This window comes from Myodes glareolus, chromosome 7 (assembly GCF_982192425.1).
Source record: "Myodes glareolus chromosome 7, mMyoGla1.1, whole genome shotgun sequence".
NCBI classification, from domain to species: domain Eukaryota; kingdom Metazoa; phylum Chordata; class Mammalia; order Rodentia; family Cricetidae; genus Myodes; species Myodes glareolus.
The window spans coordinates 73,003,317-73,029,915 of NC_142032.1; the positions used below are offsets into that span (position 1 = coordinate 73,003,317).

At 44.3% G+C, this 26,599-nt stretch overlaps 1 protein-coding gene and 1 pseudogene across 2 annotated transcripts; both read right to left on the reverse strand.

Annotated features, from left to right (window-relative positions):
• Positions 1-10,549: 10,549 nt before the first annotated feature.
• Positions 10,550-12,013, reverse strand: LOC148121466 (DNA-dependent metalloprotease SPRTN pseudogene; annotated as a pseudogene).
• A 9,119-nt stretch (positions 12,014-21,132) lies between these two features.
• On the reverse strand, positions 21,133-24,593 carry LOC148121467 (protein FAM24B-like). 2 transcript variants are annotated; one of them, XM_087908367.1, is made up of 4 exons: positions 24,480-24,554; positions 22,664-22,722; positions 22,389-22,524; positions 21,133-21,482 (listed from the first exon to the last, which is right to left on the reverse strand). In XM_087908367.1, the coding sequence occupies exons 3-4, from the start codon at positions 22,520-22,522 to the stop codon at positions 21,293-21,295; spliced, it is 324 nt and encodes a 107-aa protein (XP_087764493.1). In that variant the 5' UTR covers positions 22,523-22,524; positions 22,664-22,722; positions 24,480-24,554; the 3' UTR covers positions 21,133-21,292. The 2 variants fall into 2 exon arrangements, with proteins under 2 accessions (XP_087764493.1, XP_087764492.1); XM_087908366.1 differs by lacking the exon at positions 22,664-22,722 and having other exon boundaries at positions 24,480-24,593.
• Between the last annotated feature and the right edge of the window lie 2,006 nt (positions 24,594-26,599).

The window sequence follows — 26,599 nt, forward strand, 5'->3', positions numbered from 1 at the left end:
AAGGGCAGTGGGGGATGAAAAGAAATCTTCATGATCAATATTTCAATTCCCTAGTGGAATATTTTCTTAACCAATCCACCTTCTATAGTGTTTATGTTGTCGTGTATCACCTACCATGATATTTATGTACTTTTGTATAAATGTACAATATTGAAAACAATGTCTGTCTCAATTATGTTTCTTCGTTATACTTCTGATACCAATACCACTATGAGATTTGGGCAGGTGGGCATATAATACATTTGGAAAAAACAGGAAAATGAATAGAAAATATAAGTGCCCAGTGCTTTTTCAGCCCCAGAAGGAACAGGTAGGTTGAATTCCGGGCGTGTCTAATTTTAGTTGTAATTAAGTATGGGAGATTGTTCCTCCTCAATCCAGCTTGTCATTTCCCAACATGGTGTCACTCACTGGGAGATAGTGGGTATATCCTGGTGGGACATATCTCTATTTACACGGGCTGGAATTTAATGATGGGATAATCTTTGTGGCGTCTAAAGAAAAGAAATGTGCAAAAAAAAAAGAAAAGGAATATGTAGCCTAATTATGCCTTATAATCCCACCTGGGAGGTGGAGGCAGGAGAATCCTAAATAAATCACTGCTTGGCCAATTACTTAAGTGTATTGCTAACTAGCTCTTACATGCAGAAATAACCCATCTCCATTATTTTATAATGTCCCATGAGGATCATGGTCAATCAACATGATTTCAATGTGTCTAGGTCTGGCAGCAACTCTGTGGCTTCTCCTGAATCTGCCTCCTTTCTCCCAGCATTCAATTTAGTATTCCCCACCTACCTCTGTTCTACCGTATCACAGGCCCAAAACAGCTTCTTTATTAAACAATGCTATTTGCAGCATACAGTGGGAAATTCCATATCAACTGGGTGTGCAAGGTCACCACCAACTACCCCGAGTTTGAGCTGATCTGAGTTACAGTAGACCCTTCTTCAGAAAAGAGAGAGCGTGTGTGCTAACAGGAGCAGGCAAACCTGTGACTCTCCCCACCGCTGACCACCCAGAGTCCACATCTGTTCAGAACCAGGTGTCCCCTTTAATCCCTTTTCACTGGCCAGTGCTGATTCTGCTGATATAATCAACTATACCATAAACCTGTAACCCAAGTCAGAAGCCCAGGTGCCCTTCATCACAGCACAGGCAAGAGGGTGCACCTTCAGCACTTCTGTTCTGTCTATGAGGCCCCTGCAGCCCCTTCCTAGCACAGATGCCTCACCTGCAATCACCTTAGTAATTAGAATTTCCTCTCCTTAGCTAGGCTGTGGGCACCACAGACACCGTTCACAGAAAGAGCTATTAACTAGTGATGGGCTGCCACCTACTTAGGGAATTAAAGAGGAAAGAATGGAACAGGAAATGGCAAGAGCAGCTGCCTCCTATGGATGGTCAAGATGAGGGGATGCAGCAAGGGACGCTGCTGCTCTTCAGAAACCATGCTTGCATGCCTGCCCCGCTGCAGCCCCACCTCTGTACTAGGTGCCCTGGGGCACTGCCCCAAGATTCTCTCGGTGAACCAATCTGTCTCTCTTGATATTCCAGAACACTGCCTACATCCCTTATTTGGCTTTGATTCTTTGGTCTAACAGCAAGGTCCTCATGGATAGTGAAAAGTTGAGGACCTTCTAACCTCAGCCAGTGGGCAGCTGAGTACCTGATATGGGGAGACCTGCAGCAGCTTGTCCTCACCTGAGGGACTAGGTCTAGTTTGAGTATTAGACCGGACATGAGGCAGGTGGGACAAGGCAATTGGGGGATTTTCATCATAGGCAGCATGTCAGAGCACACACAGGGGTTTTAGAACTAATGGATTAAGCTTGAAATTCAACTTGGCCTTCACTCCAGGGAGCTCCATGACCTCTCCCAGTCACCCTTTACTTTACTTTAGAGTGGGACTTGTGTAGGGACCATCAGTGAGAGGAGATCTTCCTGGCCCACAGAAACCTGACTCATGGCAATGACACAAAGCAGGTGTCTCACCTACCTGGACCCGAGGTGTTCTTCCCCTCCCAGGGTGGCTACAAACACTTCTCACACACTGATACCTAGGGACAGGGGAGAGAAGAGATTCAAGTCATGAGAAGGATGAGTGATAGAGGCCAAACCCAGAATGGGCTGACTGTGCACAGATATAGCCAAGTGTGGACAGTTCTTAGTAATTAGAAGGATCCAAGTGCAGGTATCCCACTCACTACCCTACATAAACACTATGTCTCTTATGTGACTGCTTGTGTAGACAGAAATCCACAGAGCTGTGTAGGGATCTGGGGAGTTCCCAAACTCCTTGTAAACACCTCTCCTCAATGCAAGGGTCACTCCTCTGCGAGGGTCACCCTGCTGGGGCACAGTTGAAGACTAGCCCCTCCCCAAATCACAGTTCAGGACCAATTGAGGACTGGACACCAGAGAATCTGGAGAAACATAGAAGAGTTGTGGGGTACAGGAAGGTTTCATTCTTGGTGACCATGCCTCATTTGACCCTCAAGGGGCTTCTGGATGATTTCTAGTGTCTTAGTTACTTTTCTATTGCTATGATATGATACCATCACCAAGGAAACTTATAGAAGAAGGATTTATTTCGGCTTATGGTTCCAGAGGGTGAGTCATAGCTGCAGGCAGGCAGTCAGACACGGCAGTGAATCAGTAGCTGAGACCTTGCTTCTGATCCACAAGCATGAGGCAGAACGAGCTGACTGGGAATGGTGTGGGTGGGATTTTGACACCTCAAAGCCCATTCCCATTGGCATACCTCTTTCAATATTGCAAGACCTTCTAACCCTTCCTAAACAATTCTAGCAAGTGGGGACCAAGAATGCAAACACACATAAGGTCTGCCCTTGAATGTCACTCCATTGGAGAAAACTGATTTTTCCTGTTCCAGCAGGTTTAAACGACAGTTATGTTGTTAACCTTTCCAATAAAATCTAGATTTTTATTCATTCATTCACTCATTCATTCATTTATAAATAACAAAATAAAAAATAATGAGCTAAAACAAAACCTCTCACACTGAAGTTGGACAAGACAAGCCAGCAGAAGGAAAAGAGCCTAAGAGAAGGCACGGGAGCCAGAGACCCATTCTTTCACACACTCAAGAATCCCGAAAAACAAGAAACTGGATGAGTGGCCTTGTCTTTTAACTGTTGAATTGTAAGAATTGTTTATCTACTCTAGATAAGTCTTCCTTCAGGCCCTAATATATTGTTTTTATGGACCACATGTAGATAATTGCAATTTCTCCCCCAAAATACAAAGGGCAAACCCATTGATTGTGTCTTGGTTTGCAGCAACTGCACTATTTCACCAATCACCTGCCTGTTTCTAGGTCTGTTGTGTTCCTTGTGGGAGGTTGAATCCTTGGGCCTGCTGAGGGGACAGGGACTGCTTCTTTTCTCAGGGCTAACTATGGTATCTACCAGGCAGATCAACATGCATGGCCAGTTTGGGAGGATCCAATCTTGGAGAGGCCCACAAAGCCTTCATCCTACAGCTCAGTGCTGACGAGAACTGCATCTGGACCACAGAGAGACCTGAAAACCAGAGCATCCGAATCATCTTCTCCCACATCCAGTAAGTGGAGGCTTCAGTTTCTCAAGGGGGTGCTGACTCTAAACATGTTGGCATGGGAGATGAGTTCCGTGTGGAAAGAACTCAGATGCCTCCTGAAAATGAAGGGGTCCCCATGTTGACGATAATGATGATGATAATGATGATGATGATGATGATAGTTATGGCTGTTGGTCATCAATGAAGACTGACATTCCAAAATCTGAATCACACAGGTTCTGTGAGGGCAGTGCTAAAGGTCCAGACACAAGGAGATTGGCGATGTCAGGCAACTAGAGCACAGAACCATGAGGGTTGGTACTCAGCTAGTCTAGTTCTAGAACTCAAAATCTTAAACTCTAGTCCCAAACTCTCATCTACGTTAGAGCTATCACAGAAGCTTCCAAACCCAGTCCTAGACTGCATCCTATACAGTGAGATCACAGTCTCCAAGGACCCAGCCCTGATCATTTTTGAAATTTTATTTAAAAACAGCATACATTTTTCCATTGTGTGGTGCCTTCACTATGTGGTGCTCAGATCCTAGACTCCGAGTTCTACAAAGTCTTGGAACTTCATAAGCTCTACTTTCTTAAGTTGATTTCTCAGCACCTCTCTGTAGCAGGTGCAACCCAAATCAGTAAATAAGAAAGTTCAGAGAAACCACTCTCGGGACCAGGGCCACCACATCATAGATGAAGGAAGTGGGTGGAATTCCAGCCTCGTGGCTCTGGGGCCCCTGTTCTTACCCCCACTTTAATGGTTCTCACTCTGTAGCTGCCAGAATCACCAAGAGGGGTCATTAAAGTCACATGCTGGACCATGTTAGGGTCCTTACTCCCTAATTTAAATAATATGGGTGGAGCCTGAAAATCTGCACAGGAAACAGATTCTCAAATGACTCTGATGCTGCTGTTCCAGCCACCATACTTGGAGAACCAGGGCTCTACATGGTGGAAGCAGATACTGGCTGACCTTCAGTCCAATGCAAAGAACCAAACTCACCGCATTCCTGAATCAGGAGAACTATGAGAAGGCACCACCCCTCCCCATATTCGATCTATAAAGAGAAAGAGCAGAATTGTGGTAAGAGCAAAGCTCAGAGGAAAAAAAACCAGTGTTCATTGGGGCAAACTCTTGTGAACAAAGCCTGTGGTAGGTGCTTCATGCTAAGAATATCAAAAACAGATACTGCCACAAACGTGCCTATTCTGAAACTCGCTGGAACACTGAAATACATCTTTCTTCAATACTGAGGGAACTTAAGAGGTGAGCGAACAGCCACCCAGCCGGATGCCCTACTCTCTAGGACCTCCCCTGTGGGACAAAACCCACGGGCCCTTCCCTATCCTGAGTGAGGTAAGCTAGAACCCCCCCAAATGAATTTGGCATGTCCTCACTCATAGGTGGATACTAGCTATAAGCAAAGGACATTGAACCTATAGTTCATGATCCTAGATCCTAGAGAAGCTAAGTAATAAGGTGAACCCCAAGGAAAATATATAGACCCACCGGGAAATTGGAAACAGACAAGATCACCTGACAAATTTGGGAGCACTGGGACAGAGTGGGGTATAGAAGGAAGGGGAGAAGAGGAAAAGAGGGGAGAAGGGAGGGTTAAAAAGAACTTGAAGGAATGGAATAGTCGACATGGAGGAAGGACAGAGATGAGAGTCAGGAAAGATGATATCTTGAATGAGGGAGCCATTATGGGGTTAGCAAGATACCTGGCTCTAGAGAAATTCCCATAAATCCACAAGGATAACCCCAGCTAAGACCCTAAGCAATAGAGGAGAGGGTGCCCGAATTGGCCTTGCCCTGTAGTCAGACTGATGTTTATCTTAAATATCACCAGAGAAACTTTGTCCAACAACAGATGGAAACAGAGACAGAATACCTTCTTCTCAGCACTTCATGGAACCTTCTCAAAAACTGACCACATACTCGGTAACAAAACAAACCTCAACAAATACAAAAAAATGGAATAACCCAATGTACCTCATCAAATAACCATGATTTAAAACTAGAAATCAACAGCAATATTAATTCCAGAAAACCCACAAACACATGGAAATTAACCAATGCTCAACTGAATCATCAATGGGTCAAGAAAAAAATAAAGGGAGAGATAAAAGACTTCCTAAAATTCAATGAAAATGACCATACAACAAACCCAAATTTATGGGACACAATGAAAGTAGTGTTAAAAAGAAAGTTCATAGCACTTAATGTCTAGGTAAAGAAGCTGGAAAAATGCCACACTAGAGAATTAACAGAACATTTGAAAACTTCAGAACAAAAGAAGCAAACTCACCTAACAGAACTAGACGGCAGGAAATAATCAAAGTGAGACCTGAAATCAACCAAATAGAAACAAAGAAAGCAATACAAAGAATCAATGAGACAAATCAACAAAATCAATGACATCAACAAAATCAATGAGACAAATCAACAAAATCAATGAGAAAATCAACAAAATAGACAAATCTTTATCCAAAATAACCAAAAGGCAGAGAGAAAACATCCAAATTAACAAAATCAGAAATGAAAAGTGGGACATAACAACAGACATGGAGGAAATACAGAGAATCATCAGGTCATATTTAGAAAAACTGTACTCTACAAAATTGAAAAACATAAAGGAAATGAACAACTTTTTTTATAAATATCACTTGCTAAAATTAAATCAAGACCAGATAAGCAAATTAAACTGACCTATAACTATTGAAGAAATAGAAAGAGTCATCAAAAGTCTTCCAACCAGAAAAAAAAACCAAACAAACCCATCAGGACCAGATAGTTTCAGCTCAGAATTCTACAAGACTTTCAAAGAAGAAATAATACCAATACTCCTCAAATTATTCCACACAATAGAAGCAGAAGGAACAGTGCCAAACTCTTTTTATGAGGCTACAATTACCCTGATACTAAAACAACAGAAAGACATTACTAAGAAAGAGAACTACAGACCAATCTCACTCATGAACATTGATGCAAAAATACTAAATAAAATACTAGCAAATCGAATCCAAGAATACATCAGAACCATCATCCACCATGATCAAGTTGACTTCATCCCAGAGGTGCAAGGATGGTTCACCATACAAAAATCTTTCAACATAATCCATCATATAAACAAACTGAAAAATAAAAGCCACATGATCATCTCACTAGATGCCGAAAAAGCTTTTGACAAAATACAACATCCCTTCCTGATAAAGGTCTTGGAGAGAGCAGGGATACAAGGAACATACCTAAACATAATAAAGGCAATCTACAGCAAGCCAACAGCCAACATCAAACTAAATGGAGAGAAACTCCGCAGAAATTACACTGAAATCAGGAACAAGACAAGGTTATTTAGTCTCTCTATATCTATTAAATATCGTTCTTGAGATCCTAGCTAGAGCATTAAAACGACAAAACGAGATCAGGGAATACAAATTGGAAAAGAAGAAATCAAACTATCACTGTTTGCTGATGATATGATAGCTTATGTAAGCGACTCCAAAAATTCTACCAAGGAACTTCTACAACTCATAAACACCATTAGTAATGTAGCAGGATACAAGATTAACTAAAAAAAAACAATAGCCCTCTTGTACACATATGATAAAAAGGCTGGTGAAATCAGAGAATCAACACCTTTCACAACAGCCACAAATAGCATAAAATATCTCCGAGTAACTCTAAGCAAACAAGTGGAAGATTTGTTTGACAAGAACTTTAAATCTTTGAAGAAAGAAATTGAAGAAGACACCAGAAAGTGGAAAGATCTCCCATGATCTTGGGTAGGCAGAATTAACATAGTAAAAATTACAATCTTACCAAAGCAATCTACAGATTCAATGCAATGCCCATCAAAATTCCAGCAAAATTCTTCAAAGACCTCGAAAAAAATGGTACTAACCTTCATATAGAAAAGCAAAAAACCAAAGATAGTCAAAACAATCCTGTACAATAAAAGAACTTCTGGAGGTATCACAATCCCTGACTTCAAATTCTACTACAGTGCTACAGTACTGAAAACAGCCTGGTATTGACATAAGAACAGACAAAAGGACCAATGAAAGCAAATGAAGACCTGGATATCAATCCACACATCTTCAAACACCCGATTTTTGACAAAGAAGAAAAAATATCAAATGGAAAAAGAAAGCATATTTAACAAGTGGTGCTGGCATAACTGCATATCAACATGTAGAAGAATGAAAATAGACCCATATCTATCTCCATGCACAAAACTCAAGTCCAAATAGATCAAAGATCTCAATATAAAGCCAACCACACTGAACCTTATAGAAGAAAAAGTGAGAAATGCACTTGAACGCATTGGTACTGGAGGCCACTTCCTAAATATAACCCCAGCAGCACAGACACTGAGAGAAACAATTAATAAATGGGACCTCCTGAAACTGAAAAGCTCCTGTAAAGCAAAGGACACAGTCAACAAGACAAAATGACAGCCTACAGAATGGGAAAAGATCTTCAATAACCCCACATCAGACAGAGGTCTGATCTCCAAAATATACAAAGAACTCAAGAAATTGCTCACCAAAAAAACACATAATCCAATAAAAATGGAGTACAGACCTAAACAGAGAACTCTTAACAGAGGAATCTAAAATGGCTGAAAGACACTTAAGGAAATGTTCAACCTCCTTAGTCATCAGAGAAATGCAAATCAAAACAACTCTGAGATTCCATCTTATACCAGTAAGAATGGCCAAGATCAAAAGCACTGATGACAACTTATGCTGGGGAGGTTGTGGGGTAAAGGGAACACTTCTGCATTGCTGGTAGGAATGCAAGCTGGTACAGTCCCTTTGGATGTCAGTGTAGTGATTTCTCAGAAAATTAGGAAACAACCTTCCTCAAGAACCAGTAATAGGACTTTTTGGTATATATCCAAAGGATGCTCAATCGTGCCACAAGGACATATGTTCAACTATGTTCATAGCAGCTTTGTTTTTCATAACCATAACATGGAAACAACCTAAATGCCCCTTGACTGAAGAATGGATGAGGAAAATGTGGTACATTTACACAATGGAGTACTACACAGCAAAAAAAAAAAAATAACGACACCCTGAATTTTGCAGGAAAATGGATGGAGCTAGAAAACATTATTTTGAGTGAGGTAACCCAGACACAGAAAGCCAATTGTCACATGTACTCATTCACGGGTGGTTTTTTAAACATAAAGCAAAGAAAACCAGCCTACAAACCGCAATCCCAGAGAACTTAGACAATGATGAGGACATTGAGATAGACTTACATAATCTAATCTACATGGGAAATAGAAATTAGAAAAATAATAGATCTCCTGAGTAAATTGGGAGCATGGGGACCTTGGGGGAGGTTTGAAGGGGGGAAGCGAGAGGCAGGGAGGGGAGCAGAGAAAAATGTAGAGCTTAATAAAAATCAATGAAAAAAAAAAGAAACAGAGACAGAGACCCACATCAGAGCACTAGACTGAGCTTCCAAGGTCCAGTTGAAGAGTAGAAGGAATGAGAATATGAGCAAAGAGGTCAAGACCATGAAGGGTTCATCCACTGAAACAGTCTACCTGAGCTAATGGGAGCTCACCAACTCCAGCTGGACTGGGAAGGAACAAGCATAGGACCAAACTAGTCCCTCTGAATGTGGTTGACAGTTCTTTGCCTGAGGCAAACTGAGGGGGCCACTGGCAGTGGCATTGGGATTTATCTCTACTGCATGTACTGGCTTTTTGGGATCCTATTTTTTTTTTTTTTTTTGCGTTACAGGACACAAGGACTTCCCAGTGCTCAGACGATGGTGCATTTGCTTCCCACGTTGGCAGAGTTCACAGTGCTGCTACCAGACATTTCCCTGCTCTCCAGGGAATTAGCAGCTTTGTGGAATGTTATCCATCAGTTACGTTTTAGCACCAGGTTTTAGTTAACCATTCACTTAAGTCCCCATCAAATATGGTCTGCAGGACTGAGAGGGCGTCCTAACATTTCCAAAATAACTATACTATATATTCTCTATCTACTCTAAAATCTGCTGCCACTTCTTGACAAAGATGGGGCAGGAAAAATGTGTTTTGCTTTGTTTTGTTTTTGAGATGTGGTCTCACTACAGCCCAGGTTGGAACTTAAGCCCAAGCTGGTTTAAACCCCACAGTCATCTCCTAGCCTCAGCCTCCCAAATGCTGGGATTTTAAACACGACCTGTCATGAGCTAGAAAAACTTTTAAATCCAGGAGGGTCTTTAAAATCTGTGGCCACTTTTTAGTAAAGCTGGAACAGATTTTATATATTAAACTTAAAACATAAATTACTGAAAATATAGAAGTCTTTAAAATTCACTACCAACTTTATGTAGAAAGTAAACTCTCTCAAAATGTAGAAGCTTATCCAACGGCTATGACTTTGAAAAGAGAAAGAGAGAAAAAGAAGAGCTCTGAGTACTCTGAGAACAGCTACTCTGCCTCCTACTGTCCAGACAAAGAATCTGACGTCATAAAGATTAACATCAGTTGAAGGAATAGACCTTGATATTAAAAGTATTCAACTGTCAGGACTCCTGAAAAGACTGTCTTAAGACTGTACAAATAAAAATAATTCTCTAAAACCTTCAAGAGAAAACAAGAGTACCTAAAATCATACATGGATACTGGAGAAACTGAGCCAAAGCCCAGGTAAGGCATGGGTGAGCACAGCACTTTGACGCATCCTGAGACAGTGGCCCCCTACATTAGCCAGGGTCAAGGGCTTAAGCAATGCTCCCGTCTCAGCTTCCTACAGAGTCATAGGAACCACATAGGACTGCAGGGACATAGCACCAGACATACCTGGATGGAGATGCAGACTACAATCACTCTCTATGTGTACGTAAACTAGAACACTGCTGGTGTAATGAGTCAAACTGTAACCCACAGGCCTTCACCACCATAAGCCAACAGATGGCATGGGACCCACTCCATTCCAGACTCTTCCAGGTCAGAGTTTGGTTTTGTTACCTTCCAGGCAGCGATCCAAGTGCTCATTAGTCTGTGACTCCAAAACTGCACTCTGACAGACTGGACAGTTGACCATTCCTCGCTGAGTGCATGAGCTGCTTGAATTCCCAACTGTGCTGGCGGCCGTGGGCGGTGAGCTATTGTGAGGATCACCACCACCACTCTGTGTCCGCTCCTGGATGATACTAGCCAAAGCAGTCCTGTCCTCTAACCGGGGCCGCTTGTTCGGGAACTGGTCTCAAGACCCACTCTCCTCTTGGGGATGGTTGCTGACTTCACAGTCGCAGACGCCACAGTTGCTGATGCTGAGGCCAAGGCTTTGGAGGCCTTTCTCGGGGATGCCCTGGAAGGTGGAACCTTTCTCTGAGAACGGGATGAGGCTGAATGCTTGGTGCAGTCCCCAATGGTCCCACTCTTAACTGGGGATCCATTCACATTTCTGAAAGCCTTTTGGTTGGCAACAGAGACTCTGGGGAAGTAGCTGCTCAGGACACTCTGATGACTGGCAGTGGGGCCAGGGGAGACCAGATGAGGGTTTTTACTCAGGAAACCATTCTGCTCACATTTCACTTGAGCGTTGGAATCGAATCTCAGGCCACTTGCTGAATGGTCTTGACTTGAGAGACCTTTGGCTTCATTAACCACGTATGAGCTGCTCAACTTCCAGGTAAAGGGCAAGTGCTTGTGTCTCCAAGAACATACCCTTTGCCGCTGAGTGGGACGAGCGCCTGGGCTCTCCCTTCTGCACAGCGTGCCTTTGTTCTCCACTGCCAACGCTGGCTGCTTGCCTGCTTTTGTCTTTCCTCTGCCTTTCTTTGAATTGTTCTCTGGCTCCTTGATTTTTCTCTAAGTGCCTCCACAAGGTTTCTGGTGGTCAGCCCACCAGTAGTCATGGGCAGAGAGTGCCCTGTTGGTGGCACGCTTCACATAGCCATAGTAGGGCTGTTTGTGCAGCAGGGTCCATTGCAGAGTCACCAGTGACCACGATGCTCATCCACCTCGTCATGGAAAGCACGGTAGACGGTTATGTTGGTGCCCGTCAGTTGGTTGATTCGTTGCATGTGTTCACGGAACTCTGAGCCATGTCGTTCCCCCGTCTTTATCATTATTAGTGACAAATAAGTAGGCGTGTATCATTTCGTGCAAAAGAGTCTCTACAAGGTCCTTTCTGGGTCTCAGTTTTAGAAGGGGTTCACTGAAACGGATGGAGCACATTCCTCCTCTTCCTTCACAGGTGCAAATCCCAGCACACAGTGTCATGCGCACACTTCACTTCACGTCCACGGCCTCCAGGTGCCTCCAGAAGAAGCGGTCCTTAAACTGCAAGAAGAGCGCCTGCAGGTCCAGGGTGGGGCTCACCAGCTCCCAGGACGCGTCTACCCACCACACGGGTTCCCACGACGCCCCGCGCCAAGTGTCCCACTCCTGCTGCAGCTGCAGCGCTACCACCGGGTCCTCGTCCATCGCGCGACTCCAGCACAGGCCACTCTGCTGGGGTACGGCTCTCGCGAGAGCTCCGTTGCCAGCGGTTGGGCGCATGCGGGCTTGCCTCGAACCTATTGGCGGAAGTGGTTATGCGTCCTCCCCAGAGCACAGGCCTAGGAAGCCAACTGGCTGCCTCCTGAAGGCCCCCCGAACTCCTGCACCTCACGTCAGGTCTGCTGCAGGTCGTAGCCGCCTCTGACTTCCGCACTGGCTCCTTCGAACATGCGCCTTAAAAACGAGGTCGTTTGCGGAGCCTGGATCCTGTTCTCTTTGGATGGATATCTTGCTCATCCTAGATGTAGTAGGGAAGGCCTTGGACCTCCACAAAGCAAAGTGCCTTACCCTCTCTTAGAATTAGAGGTAGGTGGGGTGGGAGGGTATGTGGAGGGAATGGGAGGAGGGGAGGAAGTGAGAATTTGGATTGGTATTTTAAAAAAATCTAATAAATTAAAAAAAAAGAAATAATAGGATAAAAAGACAACTATTAGTCTAGATATCTTGCATTGACAAGAAATTTGGCATATTGATATACGTGTAACTTTATTTTATTATACTGTATTTGTGTTTCTACTCTTATTTGGGCTATTGTGCTTATGCTGCTCGTTTCAAAACGCAATGTGTAATTAAGAAATGAGGTTAGTAGTTAATCTATAATAATCAAACTTGTAGTCACATTAGGTAGGTATGTCTTCAAGGTTAGACGGGCATATTTTAGTGAGGTGGATAGTTTCAGACACTTCAAAGACCCTTAGAAGATGGCTCTTAAAATGTTTTCTTAATATAGGACTTTCCATGACAGTGAGATATGTCTTCTCCTGGCAGCACCAATCTACTTCATAAAATGATAATGGTCATCAAAGAAACTCCATAAGGAGTTTGATTTCAATGTGGCAACGCTAACCATTTGGACAAGAACAGCTCTTGCCTTGACTGTTGACAGTGTGCGGTACAGACTGGACAAGTGGGACATGGGAAGAAGACTGCTAAACTTTCAAGACAAGGCAGGACAGTCCCTCAACATTCATGCTTCACAGAAGACTCTGCCAGATGTTCTTCTGGACACAAAGGAAAGCAACTGACAGAGTTTGCCAATACAAGGCAGGACAGTCCTTCAACTTTCCAACTTCACAAAGAAATCTGCCAGATATTCTAGGCCCGTAGACCAAAGATGGTTGTCCCAGTGTTGCAGAGAAACTTTAGGTGACTGTCCAGGCAGTCATATGTCTCTGTTGTTAGGTAATCTTACATCCTTCTGGGGTCTTTGATGGTTCTAGTGACCTGAAATATCCACATGTCTGTCAGGCACCTTGTGGGTGCTGATATGATGAGCAGGTATATGGTGGTCAATTCAGAGAGAAACGGAAGTGGAATGGTCCATGTGCTGTGATAAGAGGCAGTTCTAAAGAAGTGAAGGCTGAGAGGAATGGGCTGATGGTGGTGTTCTTCTTGTCACCCAGGACCAGGGTAACATCTGTGTCTGGTGTAGTGAGGGGCTGCGGGCAGGCCTGCTTTTTGCCTCACCCGGCTCCCGCATGGCTAGCTTAGTCCCAGAAATAACAACACACAAATTGTATTCATTTAAGCACTGCCTGGCCCATTATCTCTAGAGAGTTAGTTACTGACTAACTCTCATATCTTGATATTAACCCATTTCTAATAATCTGTGTAGCACCATGAGGTAGTGGCTTACCGGAAAAGATTCAGCATGTCTGACCTGGTGGCTGGCTCCATGGCTTCCGTCCCATTGCCCTCTTCCCAGCATTCTGTTCTGTTTTCTCCACCTACCTAATTTTCTGTCCTATCAAAGGGCCAAGGCAGTCTCTTTATTGATCAATGAAAATAACACAATAGACAGATAACCCTCCTCCATCATTTCCCCCTTTTCTGTTTAAACAAAAAAAGAAAGGCTTTCATTTTAACATAATAAAATTACATATAACAAAAATGGTTATCAAGCAAGAATTACAGTCACAATATTTATAACTATATCTTTATCATAATAATGGAAAACTATAACTATGACTATCCATTCTTCAACTCCATCAAAGACTCCAGAAGGATATAATATTACCTAAGTAAACAAGAAGTAAGCAACTTCCAAAACTCTAGAAATGACATCGACATCTCGCTGCCTGGACAGTCACCCAAAGTTCCTCTGTATCGTTGGCGCACCCATCTTCGGCCTTCAGGCCCATAATATCCAGAGACATTTTCATGAAGCAGGAAATTTCAAAGGCAGTTCAGTCACTCTCTGCTGTGTCCTGCAGAATGTCTCGCAGACTCTTTCATGAATCAAGAACCTCGAAAGATCATCTCACCTTTAGGCAAGTTCAGCAGTCCTCTCTCTGTGGGTTCTCTGTGTCCAGTTTATACAACAGTCCAGGCAAGAGCAGTTTCTTGCTCAAATGGCTAACCAACTCCATAAGGAGCCTCTTCGATGCCCATCTTCCTCTTGAAGTAGATTGGTGCTGCCAGGAGCAGACTTGTCTCATTGTCCTAAGTTATTAAAACATTAAATGCTATGTTCTGTAGTCTTTGAAAGATATGAAGAATGTCTCTCTGAAATATATCTATGCACATCTACAAAATCAAACTAACATTACTACAAGCTTAACTATTATCGATGATTATCCATTAACAACCTATATTTTTAATTATACATTGCATTTTTAAATGAACTATACAATCACAATACATCAATCAAGATCAGAAGTATATATACATATAACAAAATTGACCTTAAAATCCATACCAATGAAATTATTCATACCTATATCAGTCTGGGCTGCTGCCTATAGCCATATATGGGTCTTCAACAGCAGAGGTCTATGTTGATGTCTATGACCCATGTTGCCACCAAGGGCACAAGGATGCCCAGGGTTTGGGGTGTTACCTGTGGCCATTGTGGTGTCCATAGGCTGTGACACCACCAGGCCTATGTTGGTCTACAGGGACTGTGTTGCCACCTTGGGAACATAATGACATCAGGCCTGGGTTGCTATCAGGGACCATGTCAGGGTCCATTCCCCTGCAGCAACCAAGGTCTGTGTTTATGGCCAGGGCTTTGGTGAGCACCAAAGGCCATATAGATGACTGGGTTCTGATCAAATACCTGAGTCCATGTTGGTCTCCAAGGGCCATGCTTCCATTGGGGCCGTGATAATCTGGATGGCCTGTGCTGGCACTCGTGGCCATATTGATGTAAAAGGAGCAGCGGGCTGTGTACCGCCCTCTGGCTAGCTTATACCCCAAAATAATTACATGGAAACTGTATTCTTTTAAACACTGCCAGGCCCATTAGCTCTCGTCTCTTATTGGCTAACTCTTACATATAATCTGTATGTCACCACGAGGTCGTGGCTTACCAGGAAAGATTCAGCATGTCTGACCTGGCAGCTTTATGGCGGGCGGCTCTCTGCCTCTGCCTGACTCTGCTTCTTTCTCCCAGAATTCAATTCTCTCTTGCCCGCCTACCTATGTTCTGACCTATCAGGCCAGGTAGTTTTATTAATTAACCAATGAAAGCAACAGATAGATAGAAGACTCTCTTACATCATATTGCCATCTGAGCCTGGGCTGCATTGAGAATCCATGTCCGGGTCTGTGGTCCTACTGCAGCCAGTGTCTGAATTGATGTTTGTGACTCCTGATAACATTGAAGGTAATACTGATGCCAGGGTCTGGGCCACTACTTGGGGCCATGTTGGTGTCCAAAGACCACACTGCCATGGGGACCATGCTGATCTGACTGGCCTACCCTGCCACCTGGGGTCATAGTGACATCCAAGCCTGGACTGCTGCCTGGGACCATGTCTGGGTTCATGGTCCTACCACAGTAGGTAGGGGTCTGTGATATCCATGACCCATGGTGCCACCAAAGGCCACACAGGTGCCCGGGATCTAGGCCGCACCTTGTGTCCATATTGGTATCCTAAGACTGTGCTGTCAGTCAGGCCATGGTGTCATCTGAACCAGGGATGCTGCTGAAGGCCATGTCTGGGTCTGTGGTCCTACAACAGCCAAGGTCTGTGTTGATGTCAATGGTTCCTGATACCACTGAAGGCAATGCTGATGCTACCTGTCTGGCTGCCACCTGTGGCCATGTTGGTATTCAAGGGCTTTGCTACCATGGAGGCCAGGCTAATATGTGAACTGCACCATCACATGGGACTGAACCCAAGCTGCTGCAATGGGCGTGTCTGGGTCTGTGGTCCAACAGCAGCCAGGGTCTGAAGTCCATGACTCATGATGTCACAGGGGGTCATAGGAGCCAAGCATGTTGAAATCCAAGGGCTGTGTTGAATCAGCCCTGTCCCTCACTGGCCCCAGGATAGATGACCCTACCTCTCGCTGGACACTATAACAGCGCAGCTGGTGTTTCCCCTGCCCCTTCCCCCATGGGAGAGCTGACCTCAGCACTCAGGATGCATGGCCCCACCCTGCACCATGGGCATGGGAGACCTGGCCCCAGGGGCATGGGCTTAGGAATGTTGGCTCTGCTCCTCAAGTGAGGGGAGTGGTACCAATGACTCAGAACCACCAGCTCAACTCCTGTTCTGAACTATTTGGTTAGTCCACCCTAACAGATAGCCCATCTTTGGTCTACTGGTGTGCACAAATTGGCGGGGCCTACAGATGATGACTGCAGAATCGCCATGACTCAGGCAACAACAGGATATCTGAGAGGAGTTTTGATGAGGGCCCAGTGGTGATGCTGTACCAGAAACCAGAGGCCTTCAACCAGACCGATGACTCATTGAAATGAACACTTCATGGTGGGGCTGACTGGACACAGGGTATCCTGCCTGACAACCACCACTTCTGATACCAGTGGGATGCATGAAGAGGTGTTCAAAAGATGGAGGAGCAAGGTGAGTTTTTTGGTTGTTTTGTTTTGAATTAGTTTGGGGCAGGGATACACTGCAGGGGTGAAGGGAGTATACGGAGGGACTGGGAGGTACCAGGATTAAGTGAATGATAGGTAATTGCCAAAGAATCAATAATTATAACACAAAAAAGACATGCTGCTAAAAGTAAAGTTACAGAGTGAAATTGGGTGTGCCCTGTCTATTTCAGGGAACACAGCCACATGGGCATTAAGGAAATGACCACTAACACACATCTTCTCAAGAACACCAAGATGAGTTACTCTCTTTACGCAGGGCAGCAGCAGATAGGAAAGCTTTCTAAGTTTTGGAAGAGGCCCACTGGTAAAGGCAGGTCTTCCGTGTTTGAGCTGAAGAATCTGGTTCCATTTCTTATCTTCAGTCACCGAGGACATCAGCTGTGCCCCACAGGAGACAACTAAAGCGGCCCAGATGAACAGCCTTCCAGTGACCTCCATCTTTGCAGGATGCCTCAGGGCTCACAGGCTTTTATATTTCTCTGAGTTGCCTAAGCTTCCTGGCACCTAGGGAAACGTGTCAGTTTGGCCATGCCACCGGTGATGCTGGTGAGAACGCCACAGCTGTGGGGCTGCATCCTGGCCAGCAGTCTCCCATAATGCACTCGTTCTCTCAGGTCACTCCTCAAAGGGCTATGCGCCAGCAGCCCAATTGTACACGGGGCTCAGCAGCTCCATCACTGCTCCTCCGGCCTTGATCTGTGCTTGGGCCTTGGCCCCATCTGTGCAGATCATGAGTGAGGTGGTACCACTGGCTTGAGGGATGGGGAGGAGCAGAGGATGGGGAGGGTAGCACAATGCAGGTCAGGGCTCCCTGAAAGGATGCTGACCCTGTCCCTCTGAAGCAGATAAAGTGGGTGGATGAGAGTCCCTCAGGCACTGAGCTTGCAACTCTGAGACAGAAGTCCCGGTGTCCATCAGGAGACTAGGATAAGGGTGTGTGTGTGTGTGTGAAAGGGGTTGCCCATCCATTCACCCATTCGCCACTCACTCAGTCACTGAGAACACATACATGGTTCCATGTTCTAGGAGTTGGGAATGCAGAACTGAGAACAAGACACATAGATTTTATTCTCATGGAACCTGCATTCTGAGTGGGGGAAATACATAGCAAATGAAAAATCCATATAGGGGCAAGTGTGTTGCAGGTGATAAAACAGGGCAATTAGATAGAATTTGGAAATCTTGGGAGGGAAAAGATGCAGATTAGGGCAAAGACAAGGCATCTTGCAAAGAAAAAACAGAAGAAAACATAAAATGATAAAAATGGTCACTTATGATCTACCTTGAGATATTTTAGATAAAAGTGCATGTATAAAGGAACTCCTCTAGTCTGTGTGTGAAGGAGAGGGCAAGGGAGATGGAGGAAAGTCCAGGAAATAGTCTGTCTGATGGAGACAGACATGTAGGGCAGGGAGAACCTCAATCTTGTTCTAACTTCAGATGGAACTTTACAGTGAATGCCCAGTTCTAGGTATGGTAGTTTAAATGAGAATGTCCCCACAAGGCTAGTGTATTTGAATTCTTGGTCCCCACTTGCTAGAATTGTTTAGGAAGGGTTAGAAGGTCTTGCAATATTGAAAGAGGTATGCCAATGGGAATGGGATTTGAGGTATCAAAATTCCACCCACACCATTCCCAGTCAGCTCGTTCTGCCTCATGCTTGCAGATCAGAAGCAAGGTCTCAGCTACTGCTTCACTGTCGTGTCTGACTGCCTGCCTGCAGCTATGACTCACCCTCTGGAACCATAAGCCCAAATAAATCCTTCTTCTATAAGTTTCCTTGGTGATGGTATCATATCATAGCAATAGAAAAGTAACTAAGACGCTAGGAATCCTCCAGAAACCCCTTGAGGGTCAAATGAGGCATGGTCACCAAGAATGAAACCTTCCTGTACCCCTCCACTCTTCTATGTTTCTCCAGATATTCTGGTGTCCAGTCCTCAATTGGTCCTGAACTGTGATTTGGGGAGGGGATAGTCCTCAACTGTGCCCCAGCATGGTGACCCTTGCTGAGGAGTGAACTTTGCATTGAGGAGAGGTTTTTACAAGGAGTTTGGGAACTCCCCAGATCCCTACACAGCTCTGTGGATTTCTGTCTACACAAGCAGTCACATAAGAGACAGGGACATAGTGTTTATGTGGGGTAGTGAGTGGGATACCTGCACTTGGATCCTTCTAATTATTAAGAACTGTCCACACTTGGCTCTATCTGTGCACAGTCAGCCCATTCTGGGTTTGGCCTCTATCACTCATCCTTCTCATGACTTGAATCTCCTCTCTCCCCTGTCCCTAGGTATCAGTGTGTGAGAAGTGTTTGTAGCCACCCTGGGAGGGGAAGAACACCTCGGGTCCAGGTAGGTGAGAGACCTGCTTTGTGTCATTGCCATGAGTCAGGTTTCTGTGGGCCAGGAAGATCTCCTCTCACTGATGGTCCTTACACAAGTCCCACTCTAAAGTAAAGTAAAGGGTGACTGGGAGAGGTCATGGAGCTCCCTGGAGTGAAGGCCAAGTTGAATTTCAAGCTTAATCCATTAGTTCTAAAACCCCTGTGTGTGCTCTGACATGCTGCCTATGATGAAAATCCCCCAATTGCCTTGTCCCACCTGCCTCATGTCCGGTCTAATACTCAAACTAGACCTAGTCCCTCAGGTGAGGACAAGCTGCTGCAGGTCTCCCCATATCAGGTACTCAGCTGCCCACTGGCTGAGGTTAGAAGGTCCTCAACTTTTCACTATCCATGAGGACCTTGCTGTTAGACCAAAGAATCAAAGCCAAATAAGGGATGTAGGCAGTGTTCTGGAATATCAAGAGAGACAGATTGGTTCACCGAGAGAATCTTGGGGCAGTGCCCCAGGGCACCTAGTACAGAGGTGGTGCTGCAGCGGGGCAGGCATGCAAGCATGGTTTCTGAAGAGCAGCAGCGTCCCTTGCTGCATCTCCTCATCTTGACCATCCATAGGAGGCAGCTGCTCTTGCCATTTCCTGTTCCGTTCTTTCTTCTTTAATTCCCTAAGTAGGTTGCAGCCCATCACTAGTTAATAGCTCTTTCTATGAACTATGTCTATGGTGCCCACAGGCCTAGCTAAGGAGAGGAAATTCTAATTACTAAGGTGATTGCAGGTGAGGCATCTGTGCTAGGAAGGGGCTGCAGGGGCCTCATAGACAGAACAGAAGTGCTGAAGGTGCACCCTCTTGCCTGTGCCGTGATGAAGGCACCTGGGCTTCTGGCTTGGGTTACAGGTTTATGGTATAGTTGATTTTTTCAACAGAATCAGCACTGGCCAGTGAAAAGGGATTAAAGGGGACACCTGGTTCTGAACAGATGTGGACTCTGGGTGGTCAGCGGTGGGGAGAGTCACAGGTTTGCCTGCTCCTGTTAGCACACACACTCTCTCTTTTCTGAAGAAGTGTCTACTGTAACTCAGATCAGCTCAAACTCAGGGTAGTTGGTGGTGACCTTGCACACCCAATTGCTGTGGGATTTCCCACTGTATGCTGCAAATACCATTGTTTAATAAAGAAGCTGTCTTGGGCCTGTGATAGAGTAGAGAAGAGGTAGGTGCGGAATACTAAATTGAATGCTGGGAGAAAATAGGCAGATTCAGGAGAAGCCACAGAGTTGCTACCAGAGACAGACACATTGAAATCTTGTTGGTTGGCCATGATCCTCATGGGAAAATATAAAATAATGGAGATGGGTTATTTCTGCATATAAGAGCTAGTTAGCAATACACTTAAGTAATTGGCCAAGCAGTGATTTAATTAGGATTCTCCTGCCTCCACCTCCCAGGTGGGATTATAAGGCATAATTAGGCTACATATTCCTTTTCCTTTTTTTGCACATTCCTTTTCTTTAGACGCCACAAAGATTACCCCATCATTAAATTCCAGCCCGTGTAAATAGAGATATGTCCCACCAAGATGTACCCACTATTTCCCAGTGAGTGACACCATGTTGTGAAATGACAAGCTGGATGGAGGAAGAACCATCTCCATACCTAATTGCGAGTAAAACTAGTCATGCCCTGAAGTCAACCTACCTGTTCCTTCTGGGGCTGATAAAGCACGGGGCACATATATTTTCTATTCATTTTCCTGCTTTTTCCAAAATGTATTATATGCCCACCTGCCCGAATCTCATAGTGGGTATTGGTATCAGAAGTATAACTAAGAAACATAATTGAGACAGACATTGTTTTCAATATTGTACATTTATACAAAAGTACATAAATATCATGGTAGGTGATACACGACAACATAAACACTATAGAAAGTGGATTGATTAAGAAAATATTCCACTAGGGAATTGAAATATTGATCATGAAGATTTCTTTTCATCCACCACTGCCCTTTTAGAGTCCTTCACTTAGTCTACAAATACAAGGTGGGAGGGCACCAACATCTGCAAAGACATTACAGGCATCACAGCACTGGAGGGTACGACAAGACTCCGTAGGGATGGGCTTGACCCGGATGATGTTCTCATGTGTGACCTTGCATGGATCAATGCAGCTCACAGCAACATCTGCTTCTTTTACAATTCTTAAAAGACACACACAAAATGAGTTTAGAATTTTCCTTTTCAGTGAGCTTCTACATCATGAGGGCTGTATGGGAAGTCCAGGGCTGAAGCCCATCACACATGTGACACCAGCCTTGGGGTGAAGCTCTCTGCTCCTTCCCTATCTTTTCCTCTCCTACAGTTGCTATGCATGTGAACCCAGGTTGCCACTTTAAGCAAGGGAGAATGGCTGGCACCCCAGTGCCTGTTACAGGCCCCTGGGATGTCGGATTGATGAAGAAGTTGTCAGAGTTTGCTGGGCTCAGCTCTGGTCTCCACGATCTAAGTCCTGAGAAAGGGACACCATTACTGCTGACAGCCTGCCTCTCCCAAGCTTCAAACGTCTCTCCTCTGACTTCCATCCCTGTCAGCTGTCCTCCGTGGAGTCTCTATTCTCTTGACCCACTTCACTTTTCCCACAGCCATTGACAATGATGAGGGGACATGTGAGCTCCCCAGTGAGTGGGAAGAGGTCGTTATGGCCACACTCTGTGTGAGTAGAGACAGCTCCTCCCCACGACATCCTCTGTGGATTCCCCAGTCTACAGAGCCAGAGAGGGAAAGGGGGCTCAGCCAGGGTCCTGTTAAATACTGAAGACACACTCCCTGGGGACTGAAAGGAATGCTGGCACACACCCGCATGCACATGTGCACACACACACACACACACACACACACACACACACACACACACACTCACTCCAGCTGAGAATAGTGGACTCGTAAGCTCCAAGCTAGAAGGAAAACCCTGAAGTTTCTGTACCCATCTGTCCCCATCCTCTCAGACCTGACGGTGGCCCTTGACTTTCCCCTACTAGAGGCCACTGTAGTAAGAAATGACCCTGCTCCAGCTGAGGGCCCATTAAAGGGGTATGGCGCATTCTTACCTAGCTGCATCCAGTGCCTTGACTACTTTGGAGTAAAGACAGAGAACAACTCCTATCAATACAAACAAGGCTGTCAGGATCCCAGCACAGATGACGATCAGGATTATTGTTTGGTAGTCAAAACGTTTCAACATACCTGGGCAGAGAAAAGAGCAGACAAGCAGTGAATGCGGCCTCCCTCCCACACAGCCATTAGCAGGCTCCAGTGCAGGGGAAATGGGCCTCAAACACAGAATACATGGAAACCGGAGGGACTCTTTCCAAAGAGGTCTTACCTGGCCCAAGGTGGATAGGAGGGAAATTGTCCAGGTAAAGGGGATTCAAATGTAAAACCCTGAGCAGGAAAGCAAAAGAACAGACCAACATAGAAATATGGGCAGAGGAAAAGGCAGACAAGCAGAAATAAATAGACTCTCAATAAATAGAAGTGCCCACCCTGGAGCTAGCAGTTGCCTCCTTCCCCCCTGCCCTGGCCTCCTAAATTCTGCTTGTATCAGAGTCACAGCCAACCCTAGCCTGAGTGTGAGCTTTGGAGCTCTTGTACAGGAGAGACAACTGGCAGAATTCCAACACTCAGAGAGCCTGAAAATCCATTTTGTAAATAGTGGGTATTATGGGAGGCAGGGGTGGGGTGGGATGGATGGATCAAGTATCGAAAGTTGCCGCTGTCCTTCTAAGACCTGAGTCTTCAACATTTCTCATTTGGAATAATCAAGTTCTTTACACTTAACTCTGACACTCTCAGGTGAAAAGTGAACCAGGGAAACAGACTTTCCGGCCACCCAGAACCTACCTGCCACTTTCTGATTCTTCTCATTGCTCAAAGCCGACATTTGTAAAAATACTATTAGACAACCAAAATAAACCTTTGGAAACAATGCTAACCATAGGCTAACTTCATAAGAGTTACTGGTTAGGGAGGATCCAGAAACACCCAAGAAAATACAAGGTATTGTCAATGGTCTTTGTTGCCCACCATAACTAGATGGTTAGACCTTACTGCTGAAGACTCCGCACACTTTGGTTCCAGGACAGAGAAATCAATCTCAAACTGACCAGGAAACTCTTCTGATGACTCATTTTCAAAGAGCCAGAAGGCAGGCTGCTAGGGGAAAAAACGACCAAAGGTCTTACTCAAGGCTGGACCCTGTTCCTATGATACTAACCTGCCAGGCAGTGCTCTAGTATATATGTAAGAGGCAGCAGTGGCATGACTGTTTGGTGCATGTGATATTTGGTGCATGGGATGGGGGGAGGTGGGTAACAAATTACTTTCTGACTGATTTGAGGCCTGCTTCATAGGAGAAAATTCATGTCTAGTAATTTAATCCTAGTCATAAACCTTGGCAGGGGAGGTCATGGGATGTAGAAGGGAACCCACTACTCCTATTTTACTACATGGTCATGTTGTCAAACTGCCTTTTAATATTTATGTCAATGTTGGTCTCAGCTTTGGTCAGAGAAGCTTCATTTATGCAGTGGACAATAGTTGATGCTCACACCATAACTGGTCAAAGCGCTAAGAATATGCAACTGTGGGTACTGAGACATAGATGACGCATGTGTTATAAATCTTAGACCTCTGACACTAGGGCCCAGGAAACACTGCAGAGAGGGGGAGCCAAAGAGTGTGTGGTGAGGAGTGCTATGTCGTTCTGTCTTGTGGCCATGGCTTTATCGCAGCTGTGATTGCCTACAAGAAATCAAGTCAATTAAAATGTCAGCATATAATGGAAATGGCCTTCTGAGGCCTCAGCCCTATGCAGCCTACTGGGGGCGGTTGGGAGAGGTCAACACCATTTGCTTTGGGACATGACCACTAAGAACTTGTGTATGCCATTGTGGACGGCACCTCACCCACGTGCACATTGGCAGCACTTCTCGGACTTGGTAGGTTATAGAAATTAAAAATTTTAAAAATGATACAAGAATTGGAAAGAGATGTCAGGAAGCTTTCTGAAAGGTAGGAGGCAGGTGTGTATGATCGAGATACACTGTATACATATGTGACATGTGAAATTTTCAAAAGACTAAAAATGTTATTTAAAACAGAAAACTCTGATTACTGAGAATTAAGTTTGAAGAACTTACTTTCAGAAGTGTGGCCTGCTTGAATGGACTGCCACTGTTAGCTCTTACATCTCTCCAGTTCGGGACATTTGTGTGACATCAGCTCTCTAGATACCAGCTTTCTTTCACAGAGTTCTGAATTCCATTCCATGCTCAAATAAACCTCAACACCAATTTCCCCAATACATCTGAGCATTTGTAACTCTTAATTTTCCTTTTCAGATTTGATTTCCCCAAAGAACCATAGAATTTGACTACTAATCAAAAGTAAATTTGGGGTTTCAAAACAGAAACAAAACAACCCAAAAAACAAATAGCAAAGAATAGGGTGAGGAAGTCAATGTCTTAAATACTCATTTAATACTTAAATACTTTTATCTCAAAAGCCAATTATAAAAGAGTGGTTAGATTTTGTATTTGAACTTCAGAAATATGTAGCCATGTAAGAGAATTCAACCAGAGACCCATTGGTGTCATACCATACTTTCTGGTTAAGATGAAAAGATCTAAAAAACCTTGACTCATATAAAACAGCTGCTTTAATCCTATTTCTCTGTCTTCAAGATATTTGAAGCCAGAAAGGCCAATGCAAAGGGTCCATCTTGCTGCTCTGGGAACCAACTAAGTGAGGTCAAGAATAGCAATGACAATGTCAACATTTTCAGGCATAAGAAACTCCGAATTCACAGGAGTTAGCAAATGGAATGAGCTTAGATGTTCACCAAATGCTGAATGAACAATGAAAATGCAGTATATATACAGTGGAATTTGACTCAGCTGTAAAGAAAAATGAAGTAATAAAATGTGCAGGAAAAGAGATGTAACTGGAAAATATTATCCTGGGAGATATCACCTAGGCCCAGAAAGATAAACCCTGCATGTCCTTTCTCATATCTAGATCCTAGCTTTGAATATTTAGATTTGTGTGTTAAATTGCAAGTTTACATTGAGGTCAGGAAGTCAGAAAGGGCCGATGAGAGAGGATAGGGGAAGCAGCCCAACGGAGGCAGGCAATGGTAGAACACATGGTAGATAATAAAGTGGGGGGAGGGTTGGGGAGTTGAGGGCAGGGATGGGGGCAGGTGAATAAGGGAAAGGAGGGATGAGGGCTAGGTTAATAAAAATTAAAGTTCCCTTCTCCTTCCTCATACTCCCAATATTTTCAGGAGATCATGTCTATTTCCCCTTCCCATGGGCATCCATGTGTGTCTCTCTTAGGGTTCTACTTGTTACCTAATTTCTCTGGAATCATGGACTAGAGACTGTTTATTCTTTGCTTTATGTCTAATATCCACTTCTGAGTGAGTGCATGCTGTGTTTGTTTTCTGGGTCTGGGTATCACACTCAGAATAGTTTTTTTCTAATTTCATCCATTTGCATGCAACTTTCAAGATGTTATTGATTTTTACCACTGAGCAGTACTCTATTGTGTAAATATTACACATTTTCTTTATCCATTCTTCGATTGAGGGGCAACTAGGTTGTTTCTAAGTTCTGGCTATTATGATTAGTGTTGCTATGAACACAGTTGAGCAAATGTCTTTGTGATATTAGTGTGAATGCTTTGAGTATATGCCCCAAAGTGGTATTGCTGGGTCTTGAGATACATTGATTCTCAATGTTGTGAGAAACCACCACATTGGTTTCCAAAGTGGCTGTACATGTTTGCACTCACACCAGCAGTGGAGGAGTGTTCCACTGAAGTCAGAACAGAAAGCCAGCCCACCCACACAGAGAGGTTAATAGAGAACCACAGCTCACCAGCAGCAGTAAGACCCTAAAATGGTCATTACTATATGTCCTGGAGATAGGGGCGGGCTAGCTGCAGAGTTGTGACCACCTGGATGCCCAGTCTGAAAGTGGGAAAGATGTATATTCTTTGCCATTTTATGTTGGAACTGTAAATATATGTTTAAGTTTACAGGGTTGGAAATTAAAAGGGTGCCGTGAGTCTCAGACATGGTCTTGAATTTTTAATATTTTAAAATTATGTATGTATATACATATATATGTATTTCATAAACTTCATATAATTTTTACTTCGTCGAGATGCATACTTTAATATCTGTAATCCTAGGTGACAGGTGTAACGTTAGACTCAAAAGGAAGGGACGCAAGTAACTTGATTCAACTAAAAACTG